The sequence below is a fragment of the Sorex fumeus genome, unplaced genomic scaffold, assembly GCF_029834395.1.
Source record: "Sorex fumeus unplaced genomic scaffold, SorFum_2.1 ptg000092l, whole genome shotgun sequence".
Lineage (NCBI taxonomy): Eukaryota > Metazoa > Chordata > Mammalia > Eulipotyphla > Soricidae > Sorex > Sorex fumeus.
Window position 1 is genome coordinate 8,142,268 of NW_026606149.1, and position 22,575 is coordinate 8,164,842.

The 22,575-nt window shown below is 42.5% G+C and overlaps 1 protein-coding gene across 7 annotated transcripts in view; it reads right to left on the bottom strand.

Annotated features, from left to right (window-relative positions):
* Positions 1-22,040, bottom strand: part of NETO1 (neuropilin and tolloid like 1) — a 212,517-nt gene extending 190,477 nt beyond the window's left edge. For 6 of the 7 annotated variants that reach the window (XR_008794933.1, XM_056131496.1, XM_056131495.1 and 3 more), the window contains exons 1-4: positions 21,879-22,040; positions 19,966-20,019; positions 19,583-19,720; positions 13,023-13,271 (exon numbers count right to left, since the gene is read on the bottom strand). Coding sequence is in view for 6 of the 7 variants with exons in the window: in XM_056131496.1 (XP_055987471.1) it covers positions 13,023-13,271; positions 19,583-19,720; positions 19,966-20,019; positions 21,879-21,906 (469 nt within the window). In the remaining variant the exon portion in view is untranslated. Of the gene's footprint in view, positions 1-13,022; positions 13,272-19,582; positions 19,721-19,965; positions 20,020-20,117; positions 20,179-21,878 lie in introns of all 7 variants that reach the window. The other variant, XM_056131497.1, reaches the window with a different exon arrangement.
* Positions 22,041-22,575: the final 535 nt, after the last annotated feature.

The following is a 22,575-nucleotide window of genomic DNA, read 5'->3' on the forward strand; positions in this document are numbered from 1 at the left end:
AGAAGTGACATTTATGACTAATATCCCTCCCCTTTTTTAAAAGATGAATTTGGTCTTTTGGTGGGTATATGTCCCCACTGCTTGGGGAAGGTCTTTCGATGTGATAATCACTCTTTAAGCCTGGTGATAGTCAAGAGTGGAAGAGAGATGTCTCTACATCGTGGGAAAGGGAAAATGCCATAAGGAGGCTCTGAAGTAGAATTTCAAGCAAGTCAGCAGAGCTGTGGAACGGTGGGAAGGTAGCCAAGTGCGCGAGCAAGAACAGACAGCTTAGCTCTTTGGAAGCTAAGGCATCAGGCAGATATGCCACGAAGAGGCAGAGGCTTAAAGGGTGCCACATTCTACAAATAGCTATTATTGCCACAAACAAAAATACCGCCATCCCATGCACATCTTTAGAAAGAATTGCAAGCTGTTATTTTGCTGGAGTTTCGGGCATATTTATGCAAAATGATGGCATTCGTATAAGATAAAATGATGTCTACATAGACACATATAGACCAAGATTATCTATTTTAATATGGATAGAATTGGGCTGTCAGCACTGGGTGTTTTGGAAATTGAAACTGATGACCCTAAACATTCTACTCTGTCCGACCAAGAAATTCTTGTATCATTTTATCACTGTCAATATCATTTCCTCAAATTCTAATTTCTCCTTTAAAAAAATGAGTCATGTGCTGTATTAATTTCCTTATGCACCTAAAATTAATTTTGTGTATTGAGAGTCTTAAAATAAAGTTTGTCACCTGATAGCTCTGGGTATCAAATCTGAATTGGGTCTCCCAGAGTCTAAATCCGTGTGTCAGCAAAGTTATTCTCCTTTTCTGGAGCCTCTAAGAGAGAATTCACCATTTATCCTCTCTAACCTCAAGAAAGAGTTTGCCCCATTCCTGAGCCCCCCTACTTTCATAGTCAACATCACATCATGACCTTGGACCCTCTCTGCCCTCTCTTTCACACCAAATACCATTGTAGTTACTCGAGGTCCACCAGATCACCCTGGATAAATTTTCTTTTTCATGCAACTTAGCTGCAACCTAAATTTCTCCACAACCTTGATTTTCCTTCACCATGTGACAATGTATTTGTATGCTCTAGACTTTCAGCTACAGATATCTCCCTGGGCCATTAATCTTCCTATCATGGTTAAAATTGTTGCTAAGATTCAAGTCCGTCCTAGAAATAAAATACATTCATTCCACCTCAAGTTATCCCAAAGTCTCAACCTGCTAAGCATTAACTCAATGTCCAACTCACGTGGTCTCAACAAGGATCCATCTCAATATGTACAGTAGCTGGACTGGATGTGATAAATCACCAGTAAAATCCACTCCACGATACACATCCTCTCCATCTGTTCACCTGTACTTCAAAAAACAACTCCCACACTCCAAAAACAATGGTAGGGCAGTCTGAGAATATGATTTACTAACACCCTTGCTGGAAAGGGATTAAAAAAAAGCAAAGGAAAATAATCAAGATTCTAATCCCAAGCACTTTTGAAATCCAGCTGAAAAATTCCACTTAGTTTCAGGGTTTGCAAATAATCTCTTATGATTCATTGTTCTAACTTCTGAGCTCAAGGTCCCCCTCTCAGCTTGGAGCTGAGCCCTCTGAATCTCCCTTTTATATAGATGGTTGGTAGGTGAGTAGTTTAATCAGAGTACTTCCTGCAGACAGGCCTATTAGCTTGACTAAACACTTTATTTCCATTCATATTCTCTCCATGCCCTTTAATTCAAGATGACAATGCTTCTGCTGGTAAAACATTCACTGCAACATCCCTTGTTGCCGTGCATGTCTTCGAATTCACATTCTTAGCTGATAGTATCCTGCAAAGGTCTTTCCTCAGTAAGACCATTCCGAGTTCAAACTTGTGCTGAAATGATTGAAGGCAACTCTGAGTCAGACACTTATTTCAAAGTGATTTTTGTGAGTCCAAGTATTCTAATACTATATATATTTATAAGGATTATATTTTTATCTTTATAATTTTATCTTGAAAGACTCATAGATTTAGTTTTTTCTCTTGTGTATCTCAAGATCCTTTAATTTGTTTTTCACTGGGCCTTATATATTTTCCTGTCAGATAAATTCCTTCAAAAACAATGAAGAAGAAGAAGAAGAAGAAGAAGAAGAAGAAGAAGAAGAAGAAGAAGAAGAAGAAGAAGAAGAAGAAGAAGAAGAAGAAGAAGAAGAAGGAAGAGGAGGAGGAGGAGGAGGAAGAGGAGGAGGAGGAGGAGGAGGAAAGAAGGAGGAAAGGAGGAGGAAAGGAGGAGGAGGAGGAGGAGAAGAAGAAGAAGAAATAAAAAGGAAAAGGGGTTGGAACTATAGTACAGCAGGTAGGGCAATTTGCCTTGCACTTGGCCTGACCTGGGTTCCATTCCCAGCATCCCATATGGTCCCCCGAGCATTGCCAGGAGTAATTCCTGAGTATAAAACCAGAAATCCCTGTGCATTGCCGGGTGTGAACCCAGAACAAAACAACAAAAAGAAACAACAACAACAACAAAAAAACCAATGCTCCTGTATATCTCTGTCAATGTTTGGAAGTAGTATCCTGTTGATTGGAGACTTCCTAAAGAGTTTGTAATGATTTCTCATTAAGGTCTTAGATTAGATTTCCCTAGAGATTGACAGTGTCCTTCTTTCTGTTCTTCTTTTTTCTTTTTTCATGTGCAAGACTGTGTCTTTTTTGCTGAAATCTCTATTCAAATATTTTCCTTTTGGGTTGTTTGTCTTATAACTATTATTGTTCTTGAGTTACAAGAGCTTTTCAAAAAATTTTATTGAGGTTCTATGGTTTACAATACTGTTAGTAATTATTTCTCATGAACACAATTCTAAGCTTAGATCTTCTTAATTTTAAATGATATTGAATCTTGAGTCTCGGAAATCTTGTTTTCTTCTGACTGAAAAGCATTCCATAGACTTGTCTCTTTTTCTTGCTTCCCATAAGAATCAAGAAGAAACAAAGTTGAAGTGTCAAGACCTTGTTCAGAAATCTCTTAAACTAAATGTCTAAGTTCATTGGCTAGATGTTCTGCTTTCTCTATAGCCCAGGACATAATCCTGATAAATTCTCTGATTTGATTTAACAAGGGCTTCCTTCTTCCAGATGCCAAATACATGCCTTCAGACTCAGCAGTGCTCAGACATTACAATGTGACTGTAGCTACCAACAGTCGTTTCAAAATAATTTTTGCATTTTTAAAGAATTTTTTTTCTCTGCCACACTTCTCACTTTCTAATGAATGGCCAGTGGCAGCCACTGGCCTCCACATATTCTTTCTAACAGACTGCTGGACACAGTGTAGGATCCTTTCATTCCGCATCTCAGAATCATGCCACCCTTTGTCCAGTGCCTACTTTGAACAGTATTTTCACTTTTCTATGGAAGATTTTACAGAATCTTCCTATTCTTTCACCAGAATATCTTTTTCACCTCCCTCTTATCTTCCCTGTTCCCTTTTGCTACTGTACAAACTTAGTGGCTTTTAAATGACACAAATGTACAATCTTACAGTTTTGCATATCCAAAGCTTATAACTCCTTAAATTAAAATCAGTGTATTGATACAGTTGTGTTTCTCTTTGAAGGCTCTAGACAAAATAATTCACTTGCCCTTTACAGCTTCTAGAAACTGCCAACAGTTCTTGGCTTGCAATTTCTTCTTTCATCCTTCAAAACAAGGGCAGGTCACTGAGTCTGTTTCATCATTCACTCCGGCATTGCTTCTTCTGCTTTCTTTCTAGGCTCTGCAAAACTTTTATAATTATGGGGTCCTCCCAGATAGTTTAAGTTATAACCTTATATTAAAGTCAGTCTGTTGGCAACCTTAATCCACTATGCTATATTAGTTAAATTTCCCAGGGCCATGGAAGTTAGCATATTTACAAGTTTCAGATAAGATTTATTTTTTGCTGGGAAATGGGAATGGTCTACTAAACATAACCTCTCTCTTCTTATAAATACTGAAGCAAGAAAACAGTCTTGCACATATTGAATTTCCAGTGTTAGCGTAACTGATAGCTGGATAACGGCAAGCAGCAAACATATCTATGGGAAATCTAGTTATTCTGTGCATTGACTTTAATAACAGCAACATAATAGTCATGAATATTATGTAGAAATTTTAAAAGAGGGAAGCATTGTTGGTCAAGACAATAGCACAGTGGGCTGTATATCTAGTAAACACTTGATTTATTTTTCACACTAAAATATTAATAAAACTCAAATTATCCACAAATTATAATCAAATTGAAAGCCTAAAAATGAGAAGATGATAATACAGTTTTCTGACACACAAGGTAGGGCTGTTTATAGTCACCACGTAGCATTCTTTGAATACGAAGTGATAAGTAACTGTTAGGCTTTTTGAGAAAGTGGTTTTTCCAATAAGCTGAGTAACTGCAAACACCTAGAGATAGAACGATGTCAAACAGAAAGAGAATGTATTAATTCTTCCTTGCTTTGACTCTTGCTCAAATGATGCAATCTTGAGAACAATTTACAGTAAGTGTGCTTGTTGATATTGGGTCTTGGGGTATCTGAAGGCAGAGGTGATGATGGGATTTATCATAACCAGCATGGGTAGCTAAGCCATAACACAGCAATCTACAAATTAGTAAGAGTACTTGATTCCAGATATGGCTTCTCTCCAGGGCACCATAACTAGAAGGGACCGGCCCATCTCACTCTTTGACTTGAGCGCCTGTCCTGAGTTCACATAGTTGGACAAAGCAACCAGGCAGAGATGGATGATGGTAAGAACCAGGACCAGAGAGCACCATAAAAAAGGCAAAGTCGTGTGTGTTACAAAGGAGAAAGTCTGTAGTAGATCTTTGAGAAAGAAATCAAAGATTTCTTTTGTGCTTGAGCTTTTGATTCATGAAATCCCTATACACACACTGACCATATCAGTGATAAAAGATAGTTGAGAACAGAAAATGAATCATTCACTCCGGGCCTAGATGGATTGAAAAGAATTTTCTAAGAGTTGTAGGATATGGGGTGGCGTATATCCCGTTGCTTTTTTGGTCACTGTGAGTTGAAAAGCATTTCAGACAGTGTGGAAAAGGTAAAGCTTTAAATTCAAACGTCAGTTAATGGTGAAATGTGGGTGATACAGTATTATCCTTTAATTAAGTTTCTTAATATAACTGTACTAAAAGTACTTGCAATAAGTGATGTAATTAAAGTCATATTCTCTACCCTTTGAGGAAGGTGTAACGGCACAGGGCTTACATAACTGATAAACAAGCAGCAGCTTAACCTCCACACAGTCATGAACCCGGGAAACCCATCCTCTCCAGTCTTTTAGTTCCTTTGTCTTTACGATGAGAAGGCTGAGCAGGAAACACTAAGGTCTTTTCCTCATCGGAAGAAGATACACATCTATAAGAGAAATCAACTTCCGACTCCAAAGAGACACATTCTACATACGATATTAAAAAAACCACAGTCCACCAATTAACCACCCAGGAAGGATCCACGTACTATTTTCTCCTGTTCCAGGAACCAACCAAATGAGGAAGATATTCTTTTGTTACAGGAAACTTCTTAAATATCTTCTTTCTCCTTTGCTACTGATTTCGTTATTGTCAGCACAGATGGGAGGGAGCTAATCCTGGAGATTTTCTCTCCCACTCTCAACTTCTGTACACCCACCTAGACCCATCAGCATTTGTCTCTGTCTGTTTATTCCTTATCCCTCCCCACACCCACCCACCCTCCACAGCCGAGTCTTCTCTCCTCTGGATACAGGGAAAGAACCCAAAGGTGGACTCGCGGGTAAATGCCAAGGACAGTCTAACGCATGTTCTCTCTGAGTACCTATGATTCCTACTACATATCCATGATTCGGTTTCTGCTAAGACGCGCAAGATTTTTCAATGTTAGCTTGTAAGAAATCTGCTTCAGCAATAAATGATTTTCTTCCCACTTAAAAGCATTTTCTGAGACTACTACTAAGAACAGTATTTGGAATCTAAGGTGTAAAACATAATAGAAGGGCAATACATACTATCTGGTCTAAATGTATTCAATCTTTTATCTCTATGTCAAAAATAAAGTAATAAACTCCTTAGATTTAAAAACATTTTTGTTTTTTGGGGGAGCAGGGGAGATTAGTGGGAGAGAGGGGCGACTTTGAGAAATGCCTAGATGCTCACTAGCTACTCCTAGCTCTGTGCTTAGAATCCACTTGTGGTAGTGAACAGGGGAACATGTCATCCTGGGGATCAAACGATAATCCGCTTCCACAAAGAAAGTAACTCTAGTTACTGGGGAAAAAAATGGTAACCACATATTAATTTTCCTCTGTTGCCAGGAGATCTTTGAGAACACATGAAAATTTAGGAAACTGAATTTTTTTTTTCTTGGTGATGCTGGGGACTAACTATAGGGCCTTACACATTGAAGGCCAAAATCCTACCACCAAGATCCATCCCTGGGGCCCTAGATAAGGAAGTTTAGGAACTTTTAACAAGGCTAATACACATGTATTCACATGTTGATGCATGTTGATAATCTGGCCACTGCTAAAAGAACTAGAGAAAAAGCTTGCATGGAACAACTTAAGTAATGTCAAATCATGACAGCGTTTTACCTAAATACTTTATTTGATTTACTCTGCATGAAGTACCTTAAAATACCAGTGTTCTATTTAAGCCCACTGTACAGCCGTGGATCTGTCATTGTGTTTGGATTTGCTCAGCATAGCGTTTGAGAAGAGTGTAGGAATTGGGTAGAAGGTTCTTAAAACACCTTGACCTCCTCAAACAAAAGTTGCTATTTAAGTACAAAGTGTAATAACTTCAAGGCATTTAACATTCCCTCTGACCTCCAAGCCAATGTCTAACTCCAGCTCACTGATTTGGCAATTTAAAGCAGATTCCTCATTAAACATCTTCACCAGAGCACATGCTGCCTAGTTTCATTGAACATATGCATAAAAAATACCATCAAAAGCAGATGCCATAAACACCAACTATCAGTCACTAAAATAAGCAGGAACTCTCTCTACCACGAAGTAACTAGAAGATGAACCAAAGTTATTTGTTCTTCAAAAGACAGGAAGGTTTACTTTCCCCAAGAGCATAGGAGAGCGTTCTGGACACTTTTCTGACTTAATATTGATTAAAGTCCTTGGTAATGCCACTAGATAAAAAGCATACAAATGCTGTTACCCTTTTCCTCCTGACTGTACTCTTTCAAGTAGCAAAGGAAATTGAATCTTGCAGGCAGATGGCTTTAGGAGGAGAATCACTTTCTACTCAAAAGGGCTTTCCTAGCCTAAGTAAAAAAAAAAAAAATACTTGTTGAGAAATTATATGCCTTCTCAGTAATTCATGGATAAAATCAAGTCTGGTATTTCTTTTTGGATTTTTTAATCTTAAGCAAAGTTGCTCATACAAATAATGTCAAAATAAAGTACTTTTTCAAAAATTAGACCTTTACTTAAATGCTGATAAAGTTTCCCCTGGAAGTTATCAGGAATCCCCATTCTCTCTAATTCCTCCCACCCACTGTCCTAGTCTCAGGTTTGGTGAACTTGATTCCAGTACTGCCAAAATAGTTTTATCACACAAAAATGTTCTCATCATCTTTTCTTCACAATCATCCTGTTGTTCGTGGATTGCCTTGAACAGGCACCAGTAACATCTCCTTTGCCCTAGCCCTGAGATTTTCAAAAGTGCCATATTCAACACTCTTTCAGGGTTAGGAGAATGAGACCCATCATTGTTACTGGTATTTGGCATACTGGGTACTCCACGGGGAGTTTGCCAGACTCTGCCGTGTGGGCAGGTTACATTCGGTAGCCTGGCAGGCATCTTTTCTTATCGAATAAATTTTATTTCAATCATTTTTAAGAAAACAGCTGTCATACTAAGGATGAGAAACAGCAGACTTCTCCTATCATCAACACTCTCATGTTTTATTTTTGCTCTTATTAAATGGTCTGTGGTTGCCAATTTCCCTCCTGTAACTTTTCCCCCAGTCTCCAGTGATTCAGGGATCACACCCATAAGCTACACCCTGCCGGCAGCAGATAATTTTTCCTCATTGGCCACCCTCCAGAACTCATGGATGTTCCTCCCAGATGGGAGTATAAAAGGAGGCTCCCAGAACCATGCCACTGGACTCTGCCAGGCTGTGGGGAAGGTGAGAGCCCTCCCCATCCCAAGGGACCCATCCCTGGCAGCCGACCTCCACTGCCCAACCACCACCACGCTCCAGGCCGCTTTCCAGACCACGGGGCCGGGAAGACACTTATAAGACATTAGAAGACACTTCCTACCCATTCATGCCTCTCGGAGAGCACAGCAAGCTACCGAGAGTATTCCACTTGAATGGGCAGAGCCTGGAAAGCTCCCCGTGGCTTATTCGATATGCCCAAAACAGTAACGACAACAGGTCTTATTCCCCTGACTCTGAAAGAGCCTTCAATCGTTGGGAAAACATGAATAAGAAGAGGCTGCTAAAATCTCAGTGCTGGGAGGAATAGAGACATTACTGCTGCCCGCTCAATAATTCGACGACCAACAGGATGACAGTGACAGTGATAGCTTTTCCCATGTGGATGATTCTGAAAGCATCTCCCACAGGGCCTGGTTTCCCCCTAAGGAGAGGCTTCTCCTCAGGCCACTGCGCCTCTCTGCTCTGCCAGCCTCAGGGTCATCCATCACTCTGTGTTTCTGCCGCCTTGGGGTCTGTTTTCTCCCCAACTGATGCTCAATACCACGATTCTTCTCATCATGCTAGACTGTAATCGAAGGAGATTCACCACAGCACAACAGACACGGCGATGACACAGTCCCCCAAATGATCACAATTGATGCCAAAAAAGTGAGGAATCACCAAAATGTGTCAAGAGAGACATAACTGACCCTTTGAGCATGTTTCCAGGGCACCTTTGGCAGCTCTTCCCTCTGCCCTCCGTAGCCACATGTGACCTCCGAGGCTTCACACCCCTCGTCCTGCGGGTCACCAGCAGAGCTACTGACAGCGGCAGGAGGGAACTGAAGCTCAGCTCACTGCCCTTGCTCCTGCCATGAAGAGCGAGGCTGCGAGTTCGATCCCTGTTGCTATCCACATGCCCCTGAGGGCCCTGCCACATGGCACTACCATTTGGGACCCAGGTGCCACACAGTGCCACAAAAACCAGTACCGCAACTCAACTCCCAGTCGCCAGGATAATAAAAACAAACGAGATGTGGCATGCAGGTAAGTAAATTTCAAAATACAAGCAACCAGGGCTGGTTTGATTTTTAGCGTGAGTAGGAACATCACGAGTTGAAGGAGATGTGGAAGCAAGTGTTGGGAAGCTCGTCTGAAGAGCTGGCACCTGCATGTGGCTCTCAGGCTGCGTGGCAGCAAAGGGCTGGGTATGCGAACCAGGCTTGGGAATGGCTCTCTGGACCACGGACGGAGGTCGGAAACCCAGAGCATCCTTGGAGGAAAACAAGTCAGGTCATGGAGATGAACCAAATGCTTCAGCTAGAGGCTGTTACACATGCACGCCATAGGATTCAACCTCAATGGTTGGTTTCCACACTTATCATTCAGTCCTTTTCTTCAGTCTGAATGCCAGGCATGCATCATTACAGGACAGTTGGAATTATGTGGCTCCAAAGATTATTACTGAAAGTGCATATTTATATTTGTGCATGTAGATTTCGTGTAGAGGTGTGTGTACACATTGATGTATACATGTGTATTGTTTTCACTGAGCTTATGTGATCCTTCTTAAGCGTGAGCTCATGCCCAGTGTTCTAACAACTAACTCAGGGAATTACCGCTTAAGATCCAGATTCTAGATGTGAAACTTTCACAAAAATATTGAAGACTAGTGCTTGAGCGATAGTCCAGTGGGGAAGGCACTTGTCTTGCACGGTCAACCTGAGTTTGATCCTCAGCATCCCATATGGTCCCCTGAACACCGCCAGGAGTGATCCCTGAGTGCAGAGCCAGGAGTAACCCCTGAGCACTGTCAGGTGTGGTCCCCCCAAAATAATAATAATAATAATAATAATAATAATAATAAAAGACCACTCAGTCTTAGTATGGTGCATTCTCTTTTCACATAGAATATGAATGCCATCAGAAATAACTATAACCACTTCAGTATAAAATGTGACTTTTTAGAGAAGGCCAGCTCACACACTTTATCTACAGTTTTAGCCTCTCCATGTTGCTAGTTATACTTGAGGAAACACACATGTTGGTGATCTTTTTCGTTCATCTCCATAAAAACTGAGATCCATTTAATTTCATTAATGAGACACAGCCAGGTAAACGAAAAGTAAGCAGTTACTTTTACATGCCTGTCCAGAAAAAACCCTGAGAAGAGGTGTGATTTTAGAAACCTGAGCTAGCTGCTCTCCTAAAAACCTGCACCCCTTGGCTCTTATAGCATCTGTAAGCAAAATTACAAAAGGAAGAGTGACTGAGAATCAATACCTCAATGGCCACAAAAGCATCTCGAATAGGCATTGATTGGCCAGCATCAATCATAAGTCCTATGACTGGTCAGTAGTAACCCTGCTTACAAATAGAAATCCCAAGACTTAAAATGTTAGGGATCATGACTAAAGTTGACAGTAAGCTAAGACAAAGAAAGTCAGGAGTAGATCCGGGTGCATGGAATAATTTCCTCACTCCGTTTCCCTTATGACCACTTGTGCCACACTACTATCAAATTAAAAGCTAATCAGAATGGAGCGTACGCCTGGCTCCCTAGTCCCTAAATTCTGTCTTTATCCCCACTTACCCCTACCCACTCCAACAGATTTTATTATTTACCTGGCTCTGACATCAGAGCATCTTTAGTGAAAGCCAGGTGGATTTTGTACCACTTAAGCAAACAAAATACCAACTTCTGCATGCATGGAGGTGTTACAAATCTCTTGATGACGCTATTTTTCCACCAGGTGCTAAGTATAGGATTCCTACTGTGAGCTCTAGCAGAAGTCTGGTCCCATCCCAACTCATCCTTCCTTTCAAAGTATCATCTCCTCGGGTTCCTTTCTGATTCAGCTACTTCTGGTAGTGAAACCTTCCATAGATAACCAGGCACACATGCAAGAAACAGTCAGGACCGAGCAGATGGCACAGAGCAAAGTTGTGTTTGGAAACCTAGGACTACAGAATTCACTCCCCCATTGAGAGAGCCCTAAGGTGGCCTGCAAAAACAACAGTTGCAGATACTGATAACCTCTGTTATCAATAGAGGTTTGAGGCTGACCTCTACCATATCAATCGAGGCTGACCCTACAGTCATTTAGAAATCACCGTTTTAAATCCGAGACATCACCCCCATAAGAAGCGACCCCAGGGTGAAAAGACAAGGCCCTAAACCACGATCCATACGTCACTGTCCTTCAGTCCTTGGCATATGTTTTCATACACAACTCTAACATCTGCAATCTAACAAACAATGTCATCTAAATGTTCGCACATGTTTGGAACCCAAATCAGTCTGATCACCAAGCTGAAACACCCATGATTTCTTGGTGTTTGGTAAACCATCTAGTGATAGCAAAGCATTGATAAAAGCAAGACCCTTTAGTTACTCTGCAGAATATCACAAGTGCGAAGGCCCCTACATACATTGCAGTTAACATCTGACTTATTTCACACAAACCACAGTATATTGACAGTCATTCTAACATTTGCATGACTTATTTCTCAAGTGTTAACGCTCAAATTGAGCACCATAACCGGGTTCCCCATGCTCTCTCTGCTACATGGAATCAAAATATCAGTGAATTTTACATAAATCTTAGTCACACCTATTTCTTATTACAACCTAAGAAGCACAATATCGACAAACCGAAAAAATACGCAATCACAGAGAAATGATTCCTTTATAAAACTCTCCTTTCCCCATTACAAATGACTCTGCCAGTTCTCTCGTTGCTTCAATGTGATAATCTTTATTTTTCTTTTCTTTTTTTTTTATTTTTGGGTCACACCTGGCGATGCGCAGGGGTTACTCCTGGCTCTGCACTCAGGAGTCACTCCTGGCAGTGCTCAGGGGAACATATGAAATGCTGGAAATCGAACCCGGGTGGGCTGCGTGCATTGCAAATGCCCTACCTGCTATGCTATCTCATAGTCCCCAATGTGATAATCTTGCACTTAAAAAATATAACTATATTTTTAGCTGGAGAGAGATAGTCCGGAGGGTAAGTCACTTGCCTTGCATGCAGCTGGCCCAGATTTAATCTGTAGCACGCATGTGTCCCCGTGGACTCCAGCAGGAGTGATCCCTGAGCACAGAGCCACGAGTAAGGCTGACCCCTGTTGTATGCGGTCCCAAACCAGATAAATGATACATAAATAAATTGAGAATGTTTTGCAATAATTAAGATTTCATTTTAAAAAAAGTGTGTGAACCAATATCACAGACACTCTTTAATAATATGTTAGAAGGAAAATTGACGTAAAAAGCCTAATTAAATAATTATAATACCTTCTGGCTTTGTTCACGAATATTATGCTGTATTGGGTCCTGGTTTGCCTTTCATTAAAACTTAGGAATCTGCATTTCTTGAAAGAAACGTCTTGCTTCTATAGGATACTTTTGCTTAAAAATTGTAATTTTCAGATCAAAGAAGTCCTTTCTGAGTTCCTCAAAGATCTCTTGGAAGGATCCATTTTACAATACTAGAGTTGCCTTTTCAGGCTTATTGATATTTAAGGTACAATTGGTTGCTTTTTCATAAACTAACTCTCAAATTACACATTTCAGGGGAGTGGAATCCGCTTCATTGATTGCGCAACTGATGACCAGTTGGAGTCTTTACACATTGCTCCTAACCAAATTCTAAGTAATTATTTTTTCTTTTCAGAATTTATCAAGTGAAAAGACACAGCATTAAAGATTTGGCTTTCAGTTGAACTGGAGACTGCTTTGAAGAATCATAAAGTTTTCATAAGTGCTTTTGGGAAATGAACATAGAAAACAAAGGAAGAAGGAGATAAAGATAAAAGGAAAACAAGCCCCTACTTACCAGGTGTGAAATTGTACCGAGCTGAAAAGCCTATGGACTCCAGCTCTCCATCAGCAAAAAATTTAATCCATAGAAATCTTCCACTGGACTTTATTACTGGTGGGTTCTGCTGTCCACAGAAACGTCCGATTATAGGAGAAAACCCAAAAGGTCCATCTCGAACTTCAATGTGGTCAAATTTACACTCCCAAGAAGGTTCGATGGAGTACTTCTCATCAAAGTAAAGTTCAATGCACTGTCTTGGAGCAGCTAAAAGACAAAGATTGTGTCTTAGAAGGGTTTTTCTTAAATATTTACTTTAACTATCTTGATGATACTTCGGATTTTATGTGTACGCCTTCGACCAAAGTTGGCATATGCAAAAATACAAAATGTCAAATTCAGCATTCAAAGGGATAATATTTCTATCAGAATGTCTATGAAATAATCCTTAAAATTCATTACTTTGCACAGAATATTAGTTTGAGATAAAACTACCATTTCTATGTCTCCTGTGGAACAGACAGATCACAATATTCTTAGCTTGTTAACTTGGATTTAGGGAAAAATAGAAAGGCATACTTCTCTGTCACTTTTACCACATTTTCCTGAGTATCAGCTTTAAGTCAGAAATGATTTGAGATTTGATCAGCCTACAGTACAAACCCTCAAATAGTCCCAAACAAATGTCTTGATTAGCTCAAAACCCACATCCAAGGAGATTAAGAGCAATTTTTCTAGAACAGAAAATAGGTCTCTCTTGGGTTTAAAATCAAAATCATCCAGCAGCAATCTTTTGGTTACAAAGCAATGATCAGCACACACAACATAGAAGATTCTGGCGAGTATTTTCTTACCAGTCCACACCCCCAAGATATTCTCCCTTCTCCTGCAGTCCAGATCAAGTCCCCTCATGAATGCCACTCTCTCTTAGAAAATCATGTTTCAGGCCTTCTGGAATTCTCTCACTTTCTTGAGTTTCTGTATCCAATATGCTAACTCCTGATTATGCAGAAAAATCTTGCTTTAAAAAACACCTAATTTCTATCTCTACTCATTAACACAAAAATCTATAGCTGTACCAAGCACTGATCTTTGTTTTTATCCACAACAAGAAGCTGTTTGGGATGAATTGCGATGAACTTATCTTCGGAAATGTTTGCTGGTTCCCTATGGAATCCTATAGAAAGCTCTATATACCTCCACCAAGATGTGTTTGCATTCTTCCCTTCATCTGTCAAAAACAAGTCAAATCTCTGCTACTCCAGACTGATATTCAGCCAGAAGACACCAGCAATAACTCTCTGCACAAATTGACCCCATCTAACTAATAGCTATTGCCTTGAGTTCTTCAGGCATATCCTACCTACACAGCACCAGTCCTTAAATCTCTATTACGTATCACCTCGAAGGCTTTAAAATGAAGATCTTGGGTAAACCATCCAGCAAGGAGAGCACTTGTCTTGCCTGACTCAAGCAGGTTTGATCCCGGACCCCACATCCTCATTTGTTCTCCAAGGATGATTTTCAAAATCAACCGACTAAAGGTCAATCAAAACTAAAAGCTATTTTAAGGATTTGTGCCTGTGTTCTAAAAAAATGAAAAAGTTCTTTGAATGGCGAAATTATGTTAACTAGGATTATTTTTAATCTCCAAAATATTTCTTTTCCTTTAAACATTGGAGACATACACAACCCTTGCAAGAAAAATCACAAATTGTTTTAACAACCATTAATATGGACAGTAAAAACCAACAAGTGACTACCATAGCGAGGTTGAGAGTATCAATACAAGTTTTACAATCACTTAGAAAAATCATGGGTTACCACTTAAAAAACAAAAATTCAATTGCTCAAGAAAACAAGCCTCACTTTGCATTAGGATTTGGTGCACCATTTGTTAAGTATGATTATCCCATAAAATATGCATGCGTTTCACTTGATTCATTCATAAACCAATATAAGTTTAATAAGAAAACCTAGAAAATGTTTTTTTCATTATTTAAAGTACTTTAAGTATTAGTCTTAGAATTTGAAACATTTTTTCTAGATGCAAATAATGTGTGGATAGGAGCAAAAGGACAATAAGAATTGCCTTCAAGCTGATATATATGTACATGCAGACATATATATACACAGAAAAATATATAGGGATATATACACCTATAAATATATAGTCTCCCTATCAGGAAATACCTAGTTACCTAACATGAATTCATAGACTCATGCCTTCCTTTTCATTATAACTTAAGTTCTGTATAACATGGATAAACAACCATCTCAATTTCCTTCCAAAAATATAGTACCATTCTGACTCTGGGTATCACGTTATATAAGGACAATTCTCTTTCCGTGGGTCCACTGTATAGAACTTCACTACACACCCTTCCACATGGATTACACTCGCTAACTTCCTGCTGTAGCTATTTTGGGGTTCCCCCTGGGCTGAGCTTGGGGTTCAATCCTGGTCGAAGGCTTGAGTTCTGCCGCGTGCAAGGCAAGCACCCTCCCTACTGTGTAGTCTCTCCAGCCCAAGACTTACTAAGCTTAAGAAGTCAAATTCCTTTTCAAAAATAAGAATAGCACATAATTCTTGTAGATAAAATTAAGCGAATGATAGACACTCAAGTGAAGCAGGAAATTCTAAATAGGACCAACTCCCCTAAATTCACATTCTCTTCCCCTTCAAATCCCTCACTTCCCAACTGCCTTTCGCTTTGACGCTTTTTGTATGCCATCTCTCATCTAAAGCGAGGCTCCGTCTGGAGAAGGGCCCCTGTGAGAATCTTTGGGCACAGTCAAAGCTGAGCCAGCACAACACAAGCAGACAGGGTATCATCTCCTGTGTGCAGGGATGCTCCAGTCACAAGAGATGCACAAAGGTTGTGGTAACCCCAGTCCATCTTGCCTCGGGAAACTTGACTGGTAATTCACCCTGCTCTTGACTACATATGCAGTCTTTTCCTTTACCTTTCCTACAGAACTGAATATTCTTTTCAGAATTAATCATGACAATTTGTTCCACTAAAAGAAGGGGAACATGGCTGAGAGGTGGCTTAAAGGGCTGAACGCCTGATTCACGTGGAAAATTCATCGAACCCCATGGTTCCCTAAGCATCACCAGGAATGAATTTTGAGCACAGAGTAGCCCTGAGTATCAACATGTATATAGTCCACAAGAACAAGGGGTAAAGCAAACAAGAAAGAAAGGGCTTTACTTCCATGGGTCTGAAGCTCACTGGGCCCACTATTCATTCCTCTACTATTCAATCTTCTACTCTCTGAGGGCTGGAGTGATAGCACGGTGGTAGAGTGTTTGCTTTGCATACGGTTGACCTGGCCAATCAGAGTTTGATTCCTCCGCTCCTCTCGGAGAGCCTGGCAAGCTACCGAGGGTATCTTGCCCGCAAGGCAAAGCCTGGCAAGCTACCCGTGAAGTATTCAATATGCCAAACACAGTAACAACAAGTCTCACAATGGAGACGTTACTGGAGCAAATTGATGAAAAAAGGGAGGATACTGCATAGTGCATAGTGCACTCTCTATGAATGGTCACTATTCCACCACATCGATGGGAACCATCCTAACGTCACCGGCAGCTTCTTTACAAAATCCTCACCTGCATGGTCCATGCAGGGCTTCTACCATATTCCCACATGGTAGTGACTGGTGCTCTGCTTTTCCGCAGCTTCTCACAACCCTGCCTACTCTTGCCACTCGGAACTCTTTAATGGGTTTTTCAGTTCACTTCCCTGGTTCCTACTTCCCAACCAAGGCCTCTCTTCTCTAATACATTTACCAGAAATCCACTCAATATTCTCATTTTCCCTCATCCTGTTCCAGTGCTCAATGTCCAGTGGCATTCCCAATAGGAAACTGTTCGAAAGATACTTGCGGCTTCATGAAAACCCAAGTAAGTCAGAAATCTTGGGCAGAGCCAGGCAGAGTTGAAATATTATGCTCCACACACGCTCTCTGGGCAATTTTGTTCATAACAGTCTCAAAACAAGCTCTGTATTTATGACCTATAAATATGTAATTCCAGGCCAGGCGTCCTCTATGAGCTAAAGATTCATAGAGTGAATATCTTTAAGAGACACTTCCATAAACAAAAATGGACTTTCCTCCAACAAACCAACAAGGCTGATCAAGTGCTGGGATTCCAGTACTCCCTCCCTGGACTCCTCTCCCAGCTCAGTTTCCTCATTCCTAACCACTCCCGTTGACTCTTCATCAAGGTCCTTCTGTAGTTTAGCCTTCACTGGTCTACTTGTTCTTCCCGATACTTTTAGCCTGGATGCTTATCCTTCAATCAGGTAGCAAAATTTCCCTTTGTTGTTGTACCAGTGCCCAATTCAGTAGGATAGATAGAAGCAATGTGTGTGTGTGTGTGTGTGTGTGTGTACTTATTTTCATATATATGCCTTCCTCCTCTCTTCTTCCTCACTGTGTGCTGAAAACCTGTACTACAAGAGGGTCCCTAACCATATCTCTGAACCTTTGCACCTGAGTAGCAGTTGGCTATGATCATTTCCCCAAGCGAGAATCAGCATCTCTTCTTCCTTATAGTCTTCTTCCATCCCTCTGTTCCTGCAGTACTGAACAGGAGGTGGGGGGTGGCGGGGAGACCCTTTAGATTTTTTTGCTAAAAGTAGCAGAGTCCCCAGCCCTTAATACAGAAACTGTAGCATGAGCTATCCATGGATTAATTGCTCAGTACTCTCTAAATTGTACCTGGAATAATGATAGATTCTTAACAGTTGGTCAATAAATATTTATTAAATAAATATGCAAGTACAAAGTAGCCAATTTGAAGCACTTAAAATAAGATAGAGGAGTATAACTCACAGTAATTAGAGGCTCTACTTATTTCCCAATAAGTTAGTTGTGTCCTGGACTTAGCTACTAAGAAATGTGATACTAAGAAATTTGAATCTGTGTATGGTATTAAAATCACATGTCAGCAATGTTTTTTTATTTTAAATAATAATAAACATAAAAGCATAATTAGCATGCAACTGTTGGTTTCAGAAGTATCTTTTAATAAATAAAATGAAAAAATGAATTGGTTCTTTTTTTAATGATTTGAAGCTCAGGGGAATTGTTTTGTTTGTTTTGTCTTGTGTTTGGACCACAGCAGATGGTGCCCAGGGTTTATTCCTGACTCTGTGCTCCGGCATCACTCCAGGAGATGCTCAGGGGACCATATGCAGTGCCAGGGATCAAATCCAGGCTGCCCACTTGCAAAGCAAGTGCCTTAACCCTTGTACTTTCTCTGGCCCCAATGATTTGCAGTTTTAAAATACTACTTATTCAAAAACAAATTATGTTAGGTGTATTTAGGAAAACTACTTAACATCTTTCTACTTCAGTTTCCGGATTGATGGGGGAGGACAAAATATCTACATTTAATATTTTTTTTAATTTTAAGCACTTATAAGTCTTACATGCATTTATCTTTTTTCTTTCTAAGAGAAACGCAATATTAATTTAATATAAAAATACTTCTTTTAACTCAGAATTTCTATATTTCTATATCTCAGCTCTTTTTCTATGAGAAAGAAAAATTGTCAAACTTCAGGATTTTTTAGCCTTATCCTTTTTTCATTGGAAGCTTCTCATTTTTTCTACTTCTTGTAAAGTGATTCAGTTTTTTCTAAAAGTTCAACTTGGAATGTAAGAAAAAGAGAAATGATTCTTGACGCAAAAACTAACCCCCAAATGGGGAGAACCATTTCTACCAAAAAATTCTAAAAATCAGTTTAATGAAAAGTTTTTTTCTTTGAAAGATCTCTCAAATGATCACGCCCTTATTTATGGGAAAGAGACATGCTGAGCACATGTGCTTCTTTCTTTTATATCCGTGTACTCGCACACATGTGCATATGTGTGAGAGGAGGAGTCTTTAAGTTTGGATCTATGATGCTTCTTATAAACTCTTATAACCTTAAATCTATCTCCTGATGAAATATAAATGGATGTGCACAGTGCACTACAAATAGGAAACATGTTCAAAGGCAAGTGAATTTTTCGAAGTCATTTATCCTTTGCCTTGGCAAAAATTATAAAAAGAAGAATCATAATTTTAAATCCTAACTTTGGCATAAAAATATAAAAATGTTGCTTGCTAGCACAAATTAAAGAAATTTTCATTCAGACTCATGTTCAGAAAACATGATCACAGATTTGCTTCTAACATTGGCATTGTGTTAGTGTCTTATGCCATATGAAATAGCAAATATATATATAGTGATTCTAATTACTATTAATCTAAGAAAGTATCAGCTTCTCTAAACATTCCACCTTAGCCAACAGTGTTCCAACTAGGCATCTATTTCCATTACTTTAGAATTTCAAATGAACTGACCCACTGCAAATAGAGAGAATTTTTATTTTATATTCCAGAATTTACGTGTTCAAAAATCCATTACTAATCAGTTCAATAACTAACTTGATTCCAGATTTCACAGTTATTTGTCTCACTCAGAAGTATTGATGTCCAGGATCTCCAAAACCAATCTTGCAATGTCTATATGCATATCACCCATCCAAGACCTAGAGCAGGCCAGGACTCAGCTTACCTTCTATGATGTAAATGCACTCTCTATCTGGGGGGTACTTGCTGGGGTAGTTGGGAGAGGTAAAGATCCCCCCCTCTGCATGTTTTGTCCAAGTTCCACACTGCACTGACTTCTGTGTTTCCGAGGTGGTTTGCTTTTCTATTAAAAAAAATAATAATTAATTAAAATGTTAAAGCTGCCATCCAGTCTTTAATAAAACTAAAAATGGAACATTGTATCAATATCCATGAGTTAATGAACTTCTAAATGTTGTCTTAGTCAAAACCAACCAATTGCATGCACTATAAAATGTTCAGAAATGCTGAGATTTTAAGGGTATGAGTGAAAGACATAGATGCAAATAGAAATCTCCCGATAGCATTTTCCCAGCCCAGGAAACACACCTGTTCCCTTCTTGGTTGCCCCAGATAAATGGAGGATGATTAAACTTGCTACAACTGCAACAGAAAAGCAGAATTAGAGCCGATCACATAAACCCGCACTGAAAGTTACCAATTCGATACCAACAGAAAGAGTTTAAAGATAAAAATGATACCTAAGCAGATTAGTTGCATTATTGTCTATGCTTCTGAGGTGACTCAGAACTTGTAAAACCGCTGCAAAAGGAAGAAATCGGGAAAATTTAGGCAGCGTCTCAGGAAGTAATGCAAGCGAAAAATGGATGAGACCCCCAAATCTCCAGGCCAACGCGTTCTTCAGGACTCAAAAAAGCAACCATGCAATCCACAGGGGCCTCGCTCCGGGGAGCTCAGGGCCCATAGCTCGGAAGCCACTCTGGAGAGAGGCAGCTGGTCCCGGGGAGGAGAGGAAGGCGAAGGGCGCGCGCGGAGATATGGAAAGGAACAGGAAACCATTAGAGAGGGCTGGGGCTGACCCTAACACCCTAGCAGAGGCTAATTTTAGAAAAGGAAATACTGAGGCAAATCCCAACCCGGGGAGGGGGAGGGGACCAGAATAACCCAGTGCTGGGATGGGGGGGGGGGGGTTCAAGTACCCCTCCACACAGTTACACACATACACACATTTTCCAGCATTTTCAGCATGCTCTAAGCTTTGAAACTAATCTCTTCCAACTTGAATTTGTACAGTCCAGAAGAGAGCCAGATCACTGTGTCGGGAAAGGTTTTCTCAGAGCGTCTTGCTGAGAACATTTCCAGGCTCAGCGAGGAGTCTGGTACGCAACTTAGGACCGAAATCCGCAAAGGCCTTTCCAGGGGAACTTGGTCCACTTCTCTGTTCTTGCTTCTCACCACCACACCTTTAGGACACGAGAGCTAGGCAGGAGTTCCAGGAACCTAGTCCTCTGGGGTTCGGACCTTTCCTTCCCCCCCACTGGGTTTTGGGCTCCCCAACCGCCCGGGAGCTCCGAGTGCCCGGCACGAATGTGCTTCTCGGGAACTGAGGCGAGGGAGGCGCGATCCATCACCCCTTCCCTCCGGGAGGGACGCGCAGGGGCTGAGCCTGGGGCTGGCAGGGGACTCCCCGAGAAGTGCGCAGCTGAACCCTCACTCCTTCCCACCTCTCCTGCTCTGACCACGCTCCGCCTGCCTGGCCACCAACACCTTGGTGGTTGTTATGGTCCACCTTGGAGCAATAGAAAAACCTGGCCAAGCCGTGGCTGCGCGCGCGTGTACACACACACACACACACACACACACACACACACACAACGCGCACACACACACGCGCGCGCGCGCACACCCGTTGGGACGTGCCGCTGGGGGTTGCTCGACCGTGCCCTTTGGCAGCGCGGCGGGGAGCGTGTACGATGATTAACACACCGGCCCGGCGGGCTTTGAACCGCGCGTCACAGGATTAACACTCTCACCCCGGCTCGCCCACGGGGACCGGCCGCCGCCGGCGTTTCCGAAACCCGCCTGGGGCCGGCGGACTTGGGAGCCGGCCGCCCCCCTCCCCTGCTTCCCCGCGCGCGCACCGCGGGGCACCCGCCGCCCCCCACCCTCGGGTCCCCACCCGACGGGGCGCCCCGAGCCCCCGAAAGTCCAGCGCCCCGGGAGCGCCCCCCCACACACACTCTCCCTTTCGTGCGCGGCCCCCAGGGCTCCGGGCTGGCTCGGCCCCCGGGCGATGCCCGCAGACCCCCCGAGGGCGCACGGTGCGGGGCGGCCCCGGGGAGCGGCGACATCCCCCCGCCCCCAACACACACACACACACACACACACACGCACGCACACACACATACGCATACACACACCCGCGGCCCGTCCTCCTGCCGCAATCCCGAAAGTTTCCCCGCGCCCGGGAGCGCCGGGCACTGCGGGGCCGCGGGACTCACTGTGAAACAGGCTGCGTCCATGGACCATGTCTGTGCGCTACACCGCGGGCTCCGGGTTCCACTAATGCCATTTAGAGGCGCCGACACTGCCAGGGGCGGGGAGAGCGCCCAGGGGAGAGGTTTTAAATATGCAAACCCAGAACGGCGGAATGAAAGGGGGGTGGGGGGGAGAGAGAGAGAGAGAGGGAGAGAGAGAGAGGGAGAGAGAAAGAGAGAGAGAGACGGGGGAGGGAGGATGGGGGAGAGGGAGAGAGAGAGGAAGAGAGAGTGAGACAGAGAGAGAGGGAAAGAGAGAGAGGGAGAGAGGGAGGGAGAAGAGAGGGAGCGAGAGGAGGGGCGGAGGGAGGGGAGGAGGGGGCACGGATCGGAGCCCACCCAGCTGCAAGGTCCGACCGTGCGTCCTGGGCCCGGCGGGCGCTCGCCGTCCCCCGCTCGCTCCGGGGCCGGCTCAGCGCGGCGCGGCGGGCAGCATCCTCCGGGTGACGCCCGCCCGCCCGCCCGCCCGCCCGCGGCTGGCTCACACCCCGGCGCCCGGCGCCCCCGGCAGCGCGGCCCGCGGCGGCTCCCTCCTCCCTGGCATCACCGCGGCGGCCGCAGCTGGCAGGGGAGGACGCGGCGCGCGGGCGGCGGCGGCGGCGGCGGCGGCGGGGGGCGCGGGGCTCGCCCCGGGGCGCCCCGAGTCGCGGCCGGGGCCCGA